This window comes from Lepisosteus platostomus, chromosome 9 (assembly GCF_059453375.1).
Source record: "Lepisosteus platostomus isolate fLepPlt1 chromosome 9, fLepPlt1.hap1, whole genome shotgun sequence".
Taxonomy (NCBI): domain Eukaryota; kingdom Metazoa; phylum Chordata; class Actinopteri; order Semionotiformes; family Lepisosteidae; genus Lepisosteus; species Lepisosteus platostomus.
The window spans coordinates 51,810,913-51,828,577 of record NC_142619.1 but is presented as its reverse complement, the minus strand read 5'-3'; the positions used below and the strand labels follow the sequence as shown (position 1 = coordinate 51,828,577).

The 17,665-nt window shown below is 36.5% G+C and overlaps 1 protein-coding gene across 2 annotated transcripts in view; it reads left to right on the top strand.

Annotated features, from left to right (window-relative positions):
• Positions 1-1,532: 1,532 nt before the first annotated feature.
• Positions 1,533-17,665, top strand: part of tnpo3 (transportin 3) — a 31,450-nt gene continuing 15,317 nt past the window's right edge. For both annotated transcript variants that reach the window (XM_088645489.1, XM_088645488.1), the window contains exons 1-11: positions 1,533-1,830; positions 8,031-8,231; positions 9,588-9,661; positions 9,997-10,153; positions 11,206-11,349; positions 12,578-12,753; positions 13,912-14,050; positions 15,518-15,661; positions 16,262-16,369; positions 16,823-16,914; positions 17,005-17,144. In XM_088645489.1, the coding sequence (XP_088501615.1) occupies positions 1,711-1,830; positions 8,031-8,231; positions 9,588-9,661; positions 9,997-10,153; positions 11,206-11,349; positions 12,578-12,753; positions 13,912-14,050; positions 15,518-15,661; positions 16,262-16,369; positions 16,823-16,914; positions 17,005-17,144 (1,495 nt within the window). In that variant the 5' untranslated portion in view covers positions 1,533-1,710. The remainder of the gene's footprint in view (positions 1,831-8,030; positions 8,232-9,587; positions 9,662-9,996; positions 10,154-11,205; positions 11,350-12,577; positions 12,754-13,911; positions 14,051-15,517; positions 15,662-16,261; positions 16,370-16,822; positions 16,915-17,004; positions 17,145-17,665) is intronic.

Genomic DNA, 17,665 nt, shown 5'->3' with positions numbered 1-17,665 from the left:
ATTTTACTAATCCACGGACCTTTTCCAGCTGTTCTTCCAAAGACAAAGTATTGGCTTCGAAAACATGGCTGGGTAGCGTGTTGCAGACTCCCGCAACCCTTTGTGTAAAGAAGTGCCTCCTGTTGACAAATGTAACAGTACAGACCTTTTGTTTCCATATTTAGATCTATTAAAATTGTTATAGACCTTCGATACCAGCACAAGGCATCATTCAGAAGTTTGCCGTATCTCAGCTGCATTAATATACTGTTTATACTGTGGTACTATCAATCTGTATATACCTATGTGCATTTTGCACATATTTTATTGTTTTGCAGTGGCTATTAGCATATTTTGCACACACCAAACTCTATTTTTATTTTATTTTGTATTGCTGTACTTATTTTAATTTTTAGTCTATTCTGTTTTTGCTTGTCTTGGGCTGGGCTGCTGTAACACCTCAATTTCCCTTCGGGATCAATAAAGTCTTATCTAACTGTCTCGCAGCTCCAGAATGCAGACTCTGATTCTGATCGCTATATTTGTCTGTAAGAAGCTCACCTGGGTTTAATAAATCAAATAATGTTTGACATTTTATGATGACGATGTATTAAAGATAAAAATGTGTATCCTAGACTGGAAACTGTTTTCATATTCTTTCTTCGATAGGTAAGACAATAATATTGCATTCTTATGAGTGCTTGATAGTTCTCCAAGATGTTAAACAACACACTAACAAGAAAATACATCACCTTACAAAATGTCTGTGATTTTTCTGTAAAATTCTTAATACTATTTTAAGTACAGTGTGAATTTACATTCACTGACATGATTTTTCTGTACTGCGAACTATAGATACATTTTGGGTTGGTGCAGTAAGTGAACTAATGTTTAGGACTGCTGCCTCAAAAATCTTCAGTCCAGTATTCATATCTGTGTACCAGTATACACCATGTAGAAATTGCATGTTCCCCCATGTTCACATGAGTTTTTCCAAGTGTTCCTCCCATCTTACAAAGACCTGTGGCATAATTTCATTGGGGTCTCTGAATCATTGTGCACAAGCAGCTTTCTGATAATGTATGGAAGCATTTAATTTAATTACAGGGTAACAACTAATGTATAATAATGTTTATGTTATTATTAATAACACCACCACCACCAATAATAATAATAATAATAATAATAATAATAATAATAATAATAATAATAATAGGAAGAAGAAGACTCCTCTACACCTGATTTCGTAAACCGTAAACAGTGTTGGCCAAGGAAATTAACAAACATTGTGAACATAATTTTTGAAAATTTTTTAGGGATTTTTCTTAAATGTATTCTTAATTTTAAAATGATTCTATAGAGTAGAAATAGAAAACGCATGCCGGAGCAGAAATGTAATCTGGCACCAAAGGGGATTAAAAAGTCTTAAGAAGTCAATTGACTCGCTCACTGTTCTTCATGAACGCCGTCTTCTCAAACGTTTAAATTTTTGAGTGCACCTACAAGACAAACCCCCTAGTCTCGGTGCAGAGTGAATATAGTTCCTGTAGTCTATTTCCAGACGGGGGCGTTTACCAGGCACACGCGGGGTTTCTGTGTGTTTGAGATGGCGGTCAGAGGAGAGAATACAAGATCAGAATAAATATCATTACAGTAATCAAATTAGCTTTCTGGAAAATAACATATAGAAGATTAATAACTATTTTTACTTAGTTAAAAAGTGGGGGCGGCATGGAGGGTGGCAAGCCTTCCCTTTCGCTGGTGTATCAGGCCGTACAGGCTCTTTATCATGACCCGGACCCCGCCGGCAAGGAGAGAGCCTCCGTATGGCTCGGAGAGCTGCAGAGATCGGTAAGCGGGGTTCGGGAAACTCCGGGGATTTCGTGTGGCCTTCGAGGAAGTTATCGGTGGATGCAAAAGGACAGCTGAAATGTTTACTATGTTTACATTTTTAAACATATTATTTCACTACACCGACACTGCATTAACTACAAGCATCGTGCTGACGACGAAGATTAAAGTGATGTTTTTTTGTAATATACGCATACTGCTGATATTTTATGTCAAATGGAAAAGCAGAATGCAGTCTCCCATCCGGATTCCTGTGGGACCTAATCGCAGCGATGATGGCGAAAACAAGATTAATTTACTTCGTCTGTACATAAGTATTACTTAGCAATTACCTTATTTTATGAACGTTACTTTAGAATATCTCATAATACGTATTAATTTGTTCTTAACTGAAATATTCAGAAGGATCGGTGCTGACCATGCTTAGTTGTGTGTTTCCAAAACGAGCATGTGATATGTAGAAAATCGTGCAAGTATTCGTTATCGATTTTAGTTAACGTTACGCTTGGTAGTAGAGTAGATAAAGTATGCGCATAAAGAATGTAACAGATATATTTGTGATGGATTTCATTTGTTTCTCTCACTTCAACTTACTTCCCTTTGATTTCCGCGTTTTTATTGGCTAACGCCAGCAGGAAATGCTGAAACAGTTCAGTAGAGGAGCTGTAGGGCTAAAGGGTATATTTGCATTTTGTTGTCAGATGTAAATGTATTTGTAAGTGCTAAATTCGTCTGACTTTATTTGTTATACCTTTGTCTTTGGTACTAGAAGTGTTTCCCAATATAGTTTTAAGCCAAATCTGAAATGGAACTGTTCCCCTAACGTTTGCGTAAGTACTTATGCGGAGACAGGAACGCCAAGATCGCTGATGAAGAGCAAAAACTATTAACGATTTTAATTTTAGCTGTGCTAACATGCGCATATTTGCTGAAGGTATGCTTGAAATGAGCTGCACTCATTTAACCAGTATGCAAGTGTGTAGTTATGGGAACCCGAGATGTATTAAACTCGTATCCCTCCAACTCTCTAAATGTGTTAAATTTAATATCTGAAACAAAATTTGTTTAGGCCGCAATGACCCATCTCTTCTTCTATTGAAAGAATTAAGTTGATTCTTTGCAAAACAATATGTACTGTAGACCTTCTTGCCTGTGTAGAAAGTTTCCTGTCCATATTTGTTTTTTTTATTCGATATCACAAGCAGAAATCTGGCTATCCAACCTGTTGGTAAAACTTACAATTCAAATAACCCTGTTTTAACATGCAGAAGAAGCAATTAGCTTACAGAAACTTTACCATTTTTATAATATATTTCTGCTACCAATATCACATAACATTGTGTTGATTTAGTGATATTAGTTAATAAGACTAATGCATTCACGTTGTGAGCAGTTTCTGTTTCCTTATAGAATACACGTAGTGAATCATATTTAAAATTGCTGTCTCTGATTTAAACTGACTTTCTTCTACAGTATGTCAGCAATTAAACATTCTCTACAAAATGCTCGATTTATAATGGACTTTTTTTCAAAAGCAGATGAGAAAGAGTTCTTTAGTTTGTATATTGGGTGATTCACAAAATCCCTCCCAAAAAAAGGACAAAATTTCCAGGGCTTTCTCGAAAATGTGAAATTGGTTCTTCAATATTATTATACACCATAAAGTTATGCTTACACGTTGTGTATCTTCATAATATTATTTTCAAGTTTCTGATTTTGGGTAATTTGTAGAGTTAGGTGGCAGGAAATGGCTCTTTGACATTAGGAGGTGGCACGCCCCTGTCTCAGTGCCCCCTATGCTTTTCACCTTCCGCTAAATGCAGTGTCATCTTGTATTGAATACCCAAGGAATCCTGTTTTAAATACCCTGCTGAGTTTTTTTGCACATTGCAATTACTTTTTGTCCCCTAAAATGGGAGGACTTTGGATAAAAAGGGCTGTGATTCCTATGTGGTTCACCCAATATAGACGTAAATACCCTCTAATTAAAGCTGACATTCTGCACTTTAACCTCATAGTCAATGTTTCATTTTAAATCCAACGTGCTGGAGTACAGAGCCAAAACAGCAAAAATTGTGTCACTGTCCAAATACTTTCGGACTGCACTGTATTGTCCGTTTCTTGTAAGATTGAGTGGTAAAAAGGTAGGGTGTAATGACCCGATGGATTTAACATCTTCAATCTCCAGAGACCCTCCTAGACAAGGTCAAGTGTTTGTCAGGACTTGCAAGTGTGTTGACTTGCATATGGGAAGAAAACCTGAAACTAAAGCCTCAAGCAGAGAAAGTTTAACTTTGAGGTTCTGGTATAGATAATAGTGTAGATTCTAGATTTTTTTCAGAATGAGATTGAAAAGAGTTCTATCATTTGTACTTTAGGTGATTCACTAAGGTGAATGAGGACACATTTTCTAGGGCTTTGTCGAAAATATGACATTGGTGCCTTTGCTATGGAATTCATTATTATTTTTGCAAAGTGTTTTATTTTCTTTACAAGCTCATGAACCATGTAAAGAAGAGAGACTGGTGAGAGAACAATAGTTTGTTCTGTACTATAACCCCTTATTTCACAGTGAATGAAATATTTCAGTGCTGTCATGTACACAAGATAACATGATTTTACACAAGAATCCATATTGAAATACTGTTGCGTAATGTATTGTACAAGTATTTGTCAGCCAGCAGCTGAGATGGTATGTAAACATAGCTCTCAAGTGTCACGAAATGGAACCAAATCTCATGCCTTAGTCTGGAAATCTCACATTTGCATCTAAGTTTAGGTTGATTTAACAAATTAAGTAATGAATGTAAAATTTTGAAAATGTTTTCGAGACTAATTCCATTAATTAAGCAATGTGTTTGTAGGCGTGGTACCCCCCCCCCCCCCCCATCAATATCATATGCAATCTCAGTTTTCGATAGAAAAACGCACACATTGGAGTTTTGGACCCTTGAGAGCTATGTCAGTAATCAACTTGGGAAAAAATATGAAGGGTTTCCTTGCAGATGGATCACCGGGTCACAGGCAAACTCTGGGTTCCTTCTTCACTTGCACAACTTGGTGATAAAAATCATTTCTAAAGAATAATAAAATGAGTGGAATCCATTTAATTTTCCAAGTGGAAAAAATGTATTAACTCAGTCAGTGCAAAATTAACAGCACCGCAGTAGCAAAAAGAACACGATGGCTTGATGCAGACACAAAACAGCAAATAGCAATGCATTATAGGGAGCATCATGGGAAATCTACATCTTTGATGAACCCTATATAATCAAACTACTTCATAATATCTTGTTCAGGATAATATCATTTAGTTACAATAATAAGATAGCTAGTTTGCAGGCTTGCAAAGTAATCTAGCTGTTGGATAGCTAGGATGGTGGAGGTTATCACCTTGCCAGAGCTTTATCCTGTAGGAAAACCCTTAATTCCAGAATTTCCCAAAGACGCATTGGAAATTGTGTCGTGAACCTGAAGAAAAACACTCCCACCATTTGATCTGAAGTAACAAATCCTACTTCAGTTCCACTTGTGTGTGTGAGAGAAAATTGAGTTGTGACTGAACAGGTGGGGTGGCTGACACTTAGTGCCTCAGGAAGGTTAAGAGTATTACTAACAATCATTCTGGTTTCTCACGTTTCTGTCCCCTGCCCTCTTGGTAAGTGTTACAGGAGCGTAGAGGCATGTTTCTCCAGATTCAGAGACAGCTTCTTCCTGCAAGCTGTCAGATTACTGAACTCTACCCCTACCACTGACTCACACTGATGTTTTTTTGCACACTGCTTGTGCTGACTTATTTAAGGTGTATGATATTTAACTTTGTTTTTGATGTTGTTGTTGCTGCTGCCGCTGTTCTGTGTTTTAAGTTTGGTGTTTCATCAATGTCTTTGTATTGTAGCATGCATGCAAATAAGCATTTCACTGCACTGTAGAAGTTCAAGTAGGGAGCTGTGTCAGCAAGCGTAGACTGCAAAGGAACAGGTAAAGGTTTATTCCATGCTAAAAAGAAAAGGCTCACAAATTCTTTTAGCATGGAATAAACCTTTACCCATTCCTTTGCATTTCATTTCAGTTGCGCATATGACAAACTGAACTGAAAGTGTGTCAGGGTTGTAGATCAGATGTGCTGTTATGGCATTTTAAGAGTGTTATAAGCAGTGTGTGCTGAAGATGTTTTAAAACTCTTACAGGCACTATGGCAGGTGGCTTAGGCATTGAGGCAGTTTCTTTCAGTGCCCTTGGTTGTGTTGCTCCCTGGAATAACTGTGGTCACAGAAACCAACATTAAAAATTCAAGTACCTCCTGTTTAAGCTTTCCTAGTACAGCGAGTACACTGAGCTTTTGTTACATGTATAGACACGGATGAGAAAGTTGTCTAATATACATTTTTCCTTACAAAGTGACAACTCTCAGTTTGTGATTTGAAGCTTAGTGAATCTCGTATTACAATGAAGAAGACTCTTCTCATCTACAGATTGTTTGCACATGGAGTTTCTTAACTGCTAGTATGGGTTTTACAGTATCTCAGAACTAGGTGTTTGTATAGTATTTCACATAATGGTGGGATTTAGTGTATAATTTTCACATCTGACCATAAGTCATTGCCAAAGATGCTTATAATTCTATATTTTACAGTCAGAAGGAACATTTCAGAGGTTTTGAATCCAGTTCCCAAGGCTAGTTAACCTTACCTATTACATTTCATAGATAATTTTAACCTAACCTAAGTTAAAAAATGTATTGGATAATGCATCTCATACTCTGTTCCTGGAGTATACCTGTAGAGTTAGTATGATGGATCATTTTAAATAACCATTTTGTTAAAGATTAGGAATGCTTGGAAGTTATTAATAATTTAAGTCTATAATTTGTTAAAACTACATTTATAATTAAGGAGATACTGGTCTTTAAGGACAGTATGAATTTAGTTAAAGTTTCTCTAAAGTACTTAATTTAACATTTTCACCTATTAACCTGATCAGGTGTTTCATTTTTTTTAAATTAAACAGCTAAAGATAAAATCTGTTAGACAGGGACTCTCCGGAGCAGAGAGGGAGACCCTTTTGCTTGAATGTCATCAGCCACAGTGTAAACCACCATGTGTTTGCTCACAATTGGCAGACTTTAAACTCTTCTGCTCGCACTTGACACATTTGATATCTGCAGTGCAGGCTCCTAAATTCTGTGACAAGATAAGAAAGCTCCCTTGAAGCAGTTCAAGTGTTTCACAAACTAAAAGCAATCCCAGTAAATGTATTTCAGACATTTATCGCCATGCATGTTTGTATGAATGACCTGTTATATCTAAGGATACTTCAGACCAGCATTTGGCGTAAAAACGGCAGGTGTTTGGTGATTATAATGTGCTCCATTCCACAAGCCTACCTGACCCCGACTGTGGGTTCTTTCTGAACAGAGTATTATCGGACCTCCTCTACGGGCAAAATTAAAAAGCAGATTACCGTCAGGACAAGATTTTAAGTTATGACAATTAAAATGCTTACATTTGTACTAATACATTTTTAATCAAATTTTGCACAAAACTATTTCCAAAATACAGTAGTTCAGTATTTGTTAATGATGGTTGACTAAAACATTTCTACAGTCTTATTTGCAATTTAGGTATTAAATTAAATTCAAATACTGTGTATGTTCTCTCAAAATCAGTTCTCAAGCAATACTTATTGTTCTTGTATTAGCAGATGAGAAATATGTGAAATCAATTATCTACATGCAAAATTGTTTTATGATTATTTTTATTTTTGTCTTCAGCATTTGATAATGTACTTGGATGTTGACAGGTTTTTCTAGAGTTATCAAGCGCTGTATAACCATATTAGGTCTTTCATACAAGTGATTTTAGGACAAATGTAATCAGAGGTAAGCTAAGAATGGTTTACTTATGGATTTCTAGGAGTCTATGAGAAGCTGTTCTGATGTTAAAAGTGTAGCTGGATGAGATTCTGAAATCAGCTAGCATTTATCAACCAGACAAAATAAGCTGAATTGTCTCCACATTCTAGCAACCTTTCTTATTCTCTTATTGTCCACAAGACAACATTCAGGCCTGCCAATGGGTAAGCAGACATTTTTACAGGATATTGTATCACAACATTGTAGTAGTTTGTTTTTGCTGTTGTTGGAATGTTAGCTTTATAAATTCATGTTTTAACTTGATAATGTTCTCATTTTCTCCTAGATGTATGCATGGGAGATATCAGATCAATTGCTCCAGATAAAACAAGACGTCGAATCGTGTTACTTTGCAGCACAGACGATGAAGATGAAAATTCAGACCTCATTCTACGAGCTTCCTGCAGAAACGCACATTTCCCTGAGGGACTCACTGCTGTCACACATACAAAACCTTAAAGACCTCTCTCCAATTATTGTCACCCAGGTAAAAAAACATTTCTGCTATATAGATACAAGAAATAAAAACAATTATTAGAATGCATTGTTCCAGTAAGTAACTAGGGTACATATAAGTGGTAAAGTAAGTGTTCCAGTATTGTAGTAGAGAATGAGTTGTGACAGCAGCAATTCCTTTTTTTTCCCTTAGTTTAATATGTTTAATATGGACTTCATTGCTAGCTGCTGAAGGATTGCTTTTGAAGCTCAAGACATTGGATTTCTTGCAATTATCCTTTTCTTATTTCACATGACCATGAATGAACATGTGCCTCCACATTTACAAATAAATGCAGAACATGAACAACATTTGAAGGGTCTTGTTGTTTGGTAATTTGTTGCTTACAAAGGTTTTTAGAACACTAGGCTTTCCCATAGAGTGAACAGGTCAGACAAATCAGCTGTTCAGAGTATCAGGTCTTAGTATTTAACACTTTTAAGATGGAGTTTGTCAAAGAGGGGAGGGGAAATGTTTGTTTATTTAAGTGACAGTATCGCTTCTTAATGCTAACGAGTTTATTCCAAGGTTATTGGTGTCATCTCAACATTGAAGTAATTGTTAAAGGTTAAAAAAATAACGTTTTGTGTTTTGGCTAGTTATTCCAGTTACTGGCAATAGGAGAGTGTTTTGGCAAAACATTAACAACAATGCTGTACCAAACTAAAAGAAATACAACCCATCCACATTGGGAAGCAGACATAATACTTTGAGAACAAAATGATAAAATTCTTTTAGAATTTCAGTAAAGCCAGTTAAAGGAGCAATATCCTGCTGTTAAATTCCTAGCTCTCAGGGTTGATCCAACCTGTGCTAACAGATTTCAAAGGTATAATATTGTACCTTTAAAGGTCTGTAGAAAAGAATGTTGGAATAAATTCAGCCTTACATCTGTGACTGTAAAAGTACTGTTATTGAAAAGGCTTTGGAAAAAACTTTGAAACATTGTAGATAATTAGAAAATGAAGTCAATTGTCTGTTCAGCAAAGCCAATGATGTGTCAGGCAACATGCACATCACCAACTGTACAGCTTTCTTCATGAAAGGAGGATGCACTGAGCTGTTAAAGTTTTTTATGTTTTTAGGGTTTTTTTATAGAGAGGAAATTATATGGTAAGTGTGGAAGGATTCATATTTTAGGCAGCAGGGTAAAGAAGTGAGCAATAATGTCTTAATCTCCAATAAATAGATACTTCATTTGTCACTCTTAAGCTTTTGGCCTGTACTGTTCAAAGGACTATACAAGCTGAAACTAGTTATGTCAGATGTTCAGCAGTATTATGTCATCGTTTTGAAAACGGGATATGTTTATTGCCCTTAATATACATTTTCTTGTCTCTTCCTTAGCTTGCTCTAGCAATAGCCGATCTTGCTCTACAGATGGCGTCCTGGAAAGGTTGCGTCCAAACGCTTATTGAAAAGTAAGCCTAATATTATGTACTTATTTAATGTTCTTAACCATAGTGAATAGTATAAAATAAACTAGCCTTTCTTTATGTTTTAAACTAATTGTGTATATTTTAATATTTTCGTAATACAAATCCTGTAAGGGGTCCTTTTCCTTAAAAAAATTACATATTTTTAAAGATTAGATTAGTGAATATTTTGTTCTTGTATCCTGATTTTTTTTCACTTGTAATTGAGAGGGAAATTGGAGCACTGATGTGAATTTTTTGTTGTGCTTTGGTGTGTTACACTGGAGGGGGCAGGAAGAAATGCTGATTAAAGAAAATTGATTTTTTTCCCCCCTCTTAAGGTACAGTAACGACGTCTCCTCGCTCATCTTTCTGATTGAAATCCTCACTGTTCTACCTGAAGAGGTGCATAGCCGTTCCCTCCGGATTGGTGCCAATCGCCGCACCGAGATCATTGAGGACTTGGCGTATTACTCAAGCACTGTTGTAACTCTGCTGGTAAGAAAACCGTCCTTCATTAAAACAGTCAGCAGCATAGGTCTCCCATCTTCAATGGTAATTATTGTATAATTAATAAAATAATACCAATAAATCCTATAGAACATATATATTAGAGCCATGGAGAAAAATCTATTTATTACATTTAAATAAGATAACATTGCATGTAAATGCGATAATTGCTTCATAAACAATATTGCTTAATATATTCATATCTTGCAATATATATGCAATAATATTTTTCCATACAAATTATGATTGTCATTAACAACAATCTTCACACTCCTTTTTGTGCAAATTAATTAAGAGTGATGGAGCAACATGTACTGTGTACATTAAGTACAACACCCTGTGATTAAGCATTCCTGTCCTAAATGTGTGTCATTTTCATCACTTTTGTGAGAAGCGGAAACAGCAAAGCTTTTCGAAAGTATATTATTCTTCATGTGAAACTGCAGAAACGTAGATGGGTTGTTGTTTTATCCTTAAACATTGAACCGAATATATTTATGATGAGTTAACAGTAAGCCTTATACCTACTATTACCGAGGTCTCTCCTCGGTTTCTGTTGGTTGATCACACAAAAACCTCAAAAGCTTTTACCCTATGCTTACATCAGATGTATTTGGAATTACAAAGCAAACAGCAGGAAATGTGTCATTTGGAAAGGAGAAGAAATCAGTTTTGTGTTGTTCTCCACATACACGAGTGTAAAGACATATGGAAATGCATGACAAAGCCATAAACAATTCCAGGGCACACGAGCCAGAGCCAAACTCAGTAATGTATTTATGAAGAGGGTCCTGTTGCTGCACTGTCTTGTTTAAATGCAGTATTACCTTGTTTTAATGCAATCATTTTTTTCTCTCTGCGGCGCTAATAAGCTTCCGTCAAAAACCCTCCAAAACCTGCAGAACTGATCTGTCCACGCAAAAAATGTTTGTTTAAAATACCTCAGTAATGAAGCTGGCCTTCAGACTTTCTTAGGAGTATTGCAGATGGATAAATGCCTAAAGGAATAGTAAGGGGCTTGCTGATTTTATTTTTCTCAGATGTCTTGTGTGGAAAAGACAGGGAGTGATGAGAAGATGCTGATTAAGGTATTCCGTTGCCTTGGGAGCTGGTTTAACCTTGGCGTTCTGGACAGTAACTTCATGGCCAACAACCAGCTGCTAATGATACTCTTCCAGGTGCTGGTGAGTGATCAGACCTGTTTTAACCCTACATATAAATCATTTAAGTGTAATTGTGCACATTTATGTTATTATAATGTATAAAATGTGGGATGTTTTTTTTTTGCATAATTCCTTAGAAAAGATTCTAAAATAGAAGAATTGGATATTACTGGTCAGCATTTCACGGAAGATGATCTTGATAGTATATTCTCATTACAGATTGGTAAAACAGTTTTTACTTGATAAAATTTTTACTTTTACAAATGCGTTTTATACTATTTTGTTCTCTTTTTAGTTAAGAATCACATATTATTTTTTGTCATACCCACCTTGTTGGAAATGGTGAACTTTGTTTTTTACATTTCGGCTTGCACCCACAAACCCTGAAGCCACACACGGGAAGTGTATTCTCTGACCGACTCACCTTCGAGCCATTAATCTATTCACACTACAGGCAATGCCAATCCTAGCTGGAGGTTATGAGACGTGTCCCTCAACAGCAAAACTACATGCATACAAATACCCAGGAAGCTGCTGGGGCACTGTGTCACCGGGAGCTGAGAGAGCCCTGGCCGACTAATCCCACCCTATTGGCTAAGCGCCGTCTCTTGGGGAATCCTGGTCACAGTCAGCTGGTAACATGACCCAGGCTCAAACCCTTGCTCATAGAGTTCTGTCTACATTTGACCCACACAGTCTTACCAAAAATATTAAAAGGCAGAAAGAATTGTATATCTAAAGAAAATAGTGCAGCTATAATTAGAAATGGATTTTAACAGTCTTGTACAAAATATTAGATTTTTCATTCAGAAAATATGTTGATGAGCTTGTGTAGTTCCCTTCTTTTTAACTTTGATGGTGCAAAAAGATACCATCTCATTCTTCAATATTTTTCTGATCTTTTGATTTTTGTTAGGTATCTTTCACGTGTAGCTAAAAGCTTATCCTAAATCATCTTATTTCTGACTTTAAAGAACTTTAAATATCACATCTGTATTTCCTATAACATTAAGTGCTGATCTGGAAGCAGCGCTGGGAGAGCACTGTGGATGTTCTTGTTAATAACACTGTGCATGTTTATGAATGGTGAAGCATTATAATGTGGGACATTATGCGGTATTTTGAAAAGGTAAAAATGGATTTGAAAGCAAACACAGGATATGGGTTCTTATTATTTTTAATATTATTAAACATTTTTTACGGAAGAACAATCAGATGTGAATTAAGTTTTTCTTTTTCCATTTTCTAGCAAAGGGATGAAACCTCCACCAACTTGCACGAGGCAGCCTCAGATTGCGTATGCTCTGCTCTGTATGCAATAGAGAATGTAGACAACAACATGCCCCTAGCACTGCAACTATTCCAAGGGGTCCTGACACTGGAGACGGCCTACCACATGGCAGTGGCTCGGGAGGATCTAGACAAGTAATGCATTCTTTTTTTTTTTGCATTCATCATTATTAAACTTTCTTGCTTCCAGAGAACTGTACAGCATGAACCTACTGCACAAGGACAGGCAATGCCTGTGATCTTAACTGCTTAGATCTTGCATCATGTGATGCCGTCATGGAAAGGGGGCAGCTTCCAGAAGTGTCCATGCTTTGCTAGAAGAACAGTATGTGCTAAAATCAGAAAGTCATAATTTCATCTTCTCTGTGTTAATGTTATGCGTAATCTTTCATCACAGTTTTAATTCTTATAATTGTACTGCTGAAATGTCTTACAGGAATGTACAATGTTGGACCTTTTAAAAAATGAACTGTAATTTGTTCTTAGCTGTCTTTACTTTGGATATGACAGTGCTGTTAACATGACAAAAGTAATCAGGATCTGATCTGTTCTGCTAGTTACCGTAAAATGTAAATCTGCTTAGGAATAACCTTTTCATGTTTTGTATGTTGCCATTTCAAACAAAACCAATAAAAATAGGGGTATTGATTTGTTCTCCAGCAGCACAGATTCCCACAATATATTATCGTAACATTCCATGGTTACAGTTTCTACATTTCTAGATAAACGAACAAGAAAAGATGTTAAAAGGTGCTGGACTCTGTGCTGAATAGGAATCAATTGTGATACTGTTCACTTGTCAAAAAAGTATACTCTGTCTAAAACTGTTTAATTTGATGATTGCGTTGCCTTTTTTTTGGCATTGTCAGTTGCTGATTGTGAATTGCATAGTTGACTAGAAGATTTTACTATTGAATTTCCCACCCCTAAATATCTTGGCTTGTTTTTACCAAAATTGTCTATGTGCTCTTACTGAACCTCATCATGAAACAAAAGTTGCTTGATTCCGTTCAAGTTCCTGTTTTTATTTTGCCTTTTCATTTTTTTTGACTGCCTTTAGAAATGTTTTATTCTGACCGATAACTTTAATATTTTGCGGTGTTTTTGTGATGCCTTTTACTGAACTGACTGGTGCATTAAAGTTAGTGGTAAAGGTTTAAGATGTTTACTTCATTCTAAATGTAAATGCATTATAAATACATTTAATAAGCAAAAGAAGACAGATTCCCCAATATATTAAATAATGTATTTGTGTGTGTCCCAGTTAACCAATAACTTGGTGTCTTCCTGCAGGGTTTTGAATTACTGCCGTATTTTCACTGAACTCTGTGAGACTTTCTTGGAGACAATAGTAAGAAGTCCTGGCCAGGGTTTGGGAGACCTTCGAACACTAGAGCTTCTTCTCATCTGTGCAGGACACCCACAGTATGAAGTAAGTTCATGCACTAAAAACTGTAAAATATGTAAAGTGTAAGTAGAAAAAGGACTTGTTTGGAAAATTGATAAGAAACGCCAAGCATTTCATTTGATGTCTCATAAAAGATCTAAACTGACATTAGTATGGAATTTTGTAGTTTGTAGACTTTCTCTGTCCAGTGGATAGTGATTTCTGAGTCTTCAAATATTTTTGTTCATCAATAGCTAATTCGGTTGTTTTTTTAACTAGTTAAAAAATAGTATAGAAGGACTTTTCAGTATAGTTCTTAGTAAAAGATTATAAACCAAAATAGTTTTTATGCTTGTGTGAATCAATCTGCCATGACACAAATGACTGCTTACTCATGAGATAATGAGACAATGGGATAAAAAATATTCACCATAGCAGGGTTAATTTACACTGACTATAATAGTCGTTATTTTAGCCAACCTAGTAATTTAATCAGTCTTGTACAATTTATTTCAATATTTCTTCACTCAAAAGTAAATAATCACCTCCTTTCTTGTTCCAACACTTGTTTGCTATGGTATCTTAATTGTTAACATTAAATGTATACTCATCCAAGGAACACTTGGTCAGGCTTTTTTGATAAAAGTTTTAAAGACGTCCTGCGTGGAGGGGAGTGCTGGTTCTGGTCGCAGCGTCTAATCCTTATCCACTGGTTCCAGGCCAAAGGAATTCTGCTTACCCCCATGCTGAAATCCACTTTCCTGGAATGTGCACGAAATTGCAAACCTTGGAAAGTCCACATAAAAACTTAAGCAGAAAGAAACTTGCTGATATACAGCAGTCTAAAAAAGTCCAGCTATAGTTCATTGATCAGGCAGAACTATAGTGGGGAGCTTGTCACAGAATTTCCTTGGGCAGAATGCTGTTGGACAGTTTCTTTCATCTCGCTTTGTTCCTTACAGTTTGCAGTAGATATTATTGTCAGGTTATTATTTAGCTTTCATTTTGATAGGGCTTTGGAGAACGTGGTTTTGTCATTCGGAGCCTTTTAATTTGTCGTCATGGGAGGCGGTTGTTGGTGACGTCATCTGGGCCCACCGGGTATTCTTGTCAATAGTGGATCACTCTGGCGTTTAGGGCAGGTGGCCGCCAGCTGGGGTTCCAGTTCAGAGGTGAACCAAGACGCAACAGAGTGAGAATTTCTTCACTGGACTCGTCATAAGGAGTCCAATTTATGACGTCCTGGTTTCTGATTAGGATGAGTCAGCCCATCCTGATTGTCAGTGTCCCATTTCAGATACGTTCCTAAGAAGCTGACTCAAAGGCGTTAAGTGGTATCTATGTGATATGTTTTCTATGTTTTCAATTCACGGCAGAAAAAAAGTGTTCAGAGATCATGAAATAACCCAATTCTAAGCATAATAGCCTTGCAGCCGCACAATCCATTGAGATCTATGAGTGAGCTAATCTAAATGCATTTTTTGTGTCCTTGTTCTTCTCCTTCTTTTGTAGGTAGTGGAGATCTCCTTTAATTTTTGGTATCGATTAGGAGAGCATCTATATAAAAGTGACCCGGTGCTCCATGCGATTTTCCGACCGTATATCCAGAGATTGCTGCACGCGCTGGCTAGGCACTGCCAGCTAGACCCTGACCATGTGAGTGACCTATGTTACTGGACCTGCTGAAATTCCATCATGTCTCTGTCTTTCATCTTGTATTCATTTATATATCCATTTGCATTGCTTTACATGTGTTCAGTCACTCTAGTGTTATCATACTTTTTTAATTGTAATAAATCTAATGCTAATTGGCCAATCACTCTGGTGGACATATTGGAACATGAGGTTTTGAACAATGCCCATGGATTATATTAAATATTGTGCAAACAGAACAGTGCTATCAAAACATTGCTATAATTAATTTTTTGTATTCCTACTAATGTACTCATTTGGCATGTCTGTAGTACCAGTCACATATCGGATATTTGCAGCATTTCATTTTTATTTGAGTCATCAGACAAGACTAGTTCCTTAGAGTCTTATGATTAAAAGCTAATTTTGTAATGCTTTGCATAACTGTAATGCTGTGGTTTGCCTAGTGCTATAGTATGTCTTATTTATATATTAAGCGGTCAATGTCATATTGCACAGTGCCACATGCTCATGAAACATGTTCTGTAACAACCAGATTATTCTTAATTAGTTTTTGAAAAACTTGAAAATGTTTTTCTTTACTTGAGTTTTGTTCTTCAAAAGGAAGGAATACCTGAGGATACAGATGATTTTGGAGAATTCCGAATGAGAGTCTCTGATCTTGTGAAGGATGTCATTTTCTTGGTTGGCTCCATGGAATGTTTTTCACAGGTGCCTTTAATAACAATTTCTATTCTAGTCATTTTGTTGTCTTTTGTTATTTGATTGCTACAGATAAAGGTTATTCCTGATTCCTTCGAAAGAAGTTTGGAATTTCAGATGGTTAATCTAAATCTTTGATCACTCCTAATCTTTGAGCTCTGACAAATGAGTGATTTATTCTTCATTCAGTGACAGTTTCAAAGTAACGTATTTACGTTATTTGAGCTAGCTTTTTCATGTGCCCGTGTTAGAGAGGCGATGGAATAGAGATAGGACAGTATTTCATTACACTTGTACACATATGACTAATAAACTGATCTGAACCTGCTGGCTGTTCAGACATAGTATGGGCAATTATGCACCCCAGTTTCTTCTCAAACCATGTTAAGCCACATTTGCCAGTATTCTCTAAGTAAAGGCTCAGCTCAAGTTGAAAATGTTTGTCTGCTGGAACTCTTGCAGTTGTATGCTACTCTGAAAGATGGTAATCCACCATGGGAGGTGACTGAGGCGGTCCTTTTCATAATGGCAGCCATAGCAAAGAGCGTGGATCCGTGAGTATGAGTTCCATTCTTTTTGTGAATAAGTTGACATGTAACATTCAGAATATGACATTGTTGGCTTTTTTTTTTTCCCATCTGCAGAGAGAATAACCCAACACTTACGGAGATGCTCGAACAAGTGGTTCTTCTGCCCCAGACTGTGCACAGTGCGGTCAGATACACAAGCATTGAGTTAGTTGGAGAGATGAGCGAGGTTGTTGACCGTAATCCCCGTTTCCTAGGTATGTAGTAATTGTCTTTCAAGTCTTAGTGTATATTGTATTGTAAGCAGTTATACGTTTATTGTACGTTGGCTATTTTAAATGTTTCCTTCCTGTGTAATTGTCTTATATACCGAAAAGGGTCGAAAAGTTAATTTACAGTTACATGACTAGATGCACTGCAGCAAAATGGTGTAAGACTTTTTTTAACAAATATTACATATGGGTTAAAAATTACTCACATTCTACAGTGCTACAGTTTTAGGCTTGGTGGCAACATTATTAAAAAGTTACGGGCATCACTCCAGAGCTTGAGGGGTCATTTGTTTTTAGCAGCTAGGGACTGTGGAGGTTGCAGATCTCCTGGCCCTTATAGTAGCATGTTTTACCCGTGCAAGTGGTTAAACAGCTTTTCTCTCCATGTATTTTTCTGTGTATTAAGCTATGTAGGCCACTGCTTCCTAGCTTTTGATTTACTTGCACACTGGATGAATGGTTCTGTGCTTTAAGCAGAATTCTTAAGCTGTTGCTATCAATTCTCT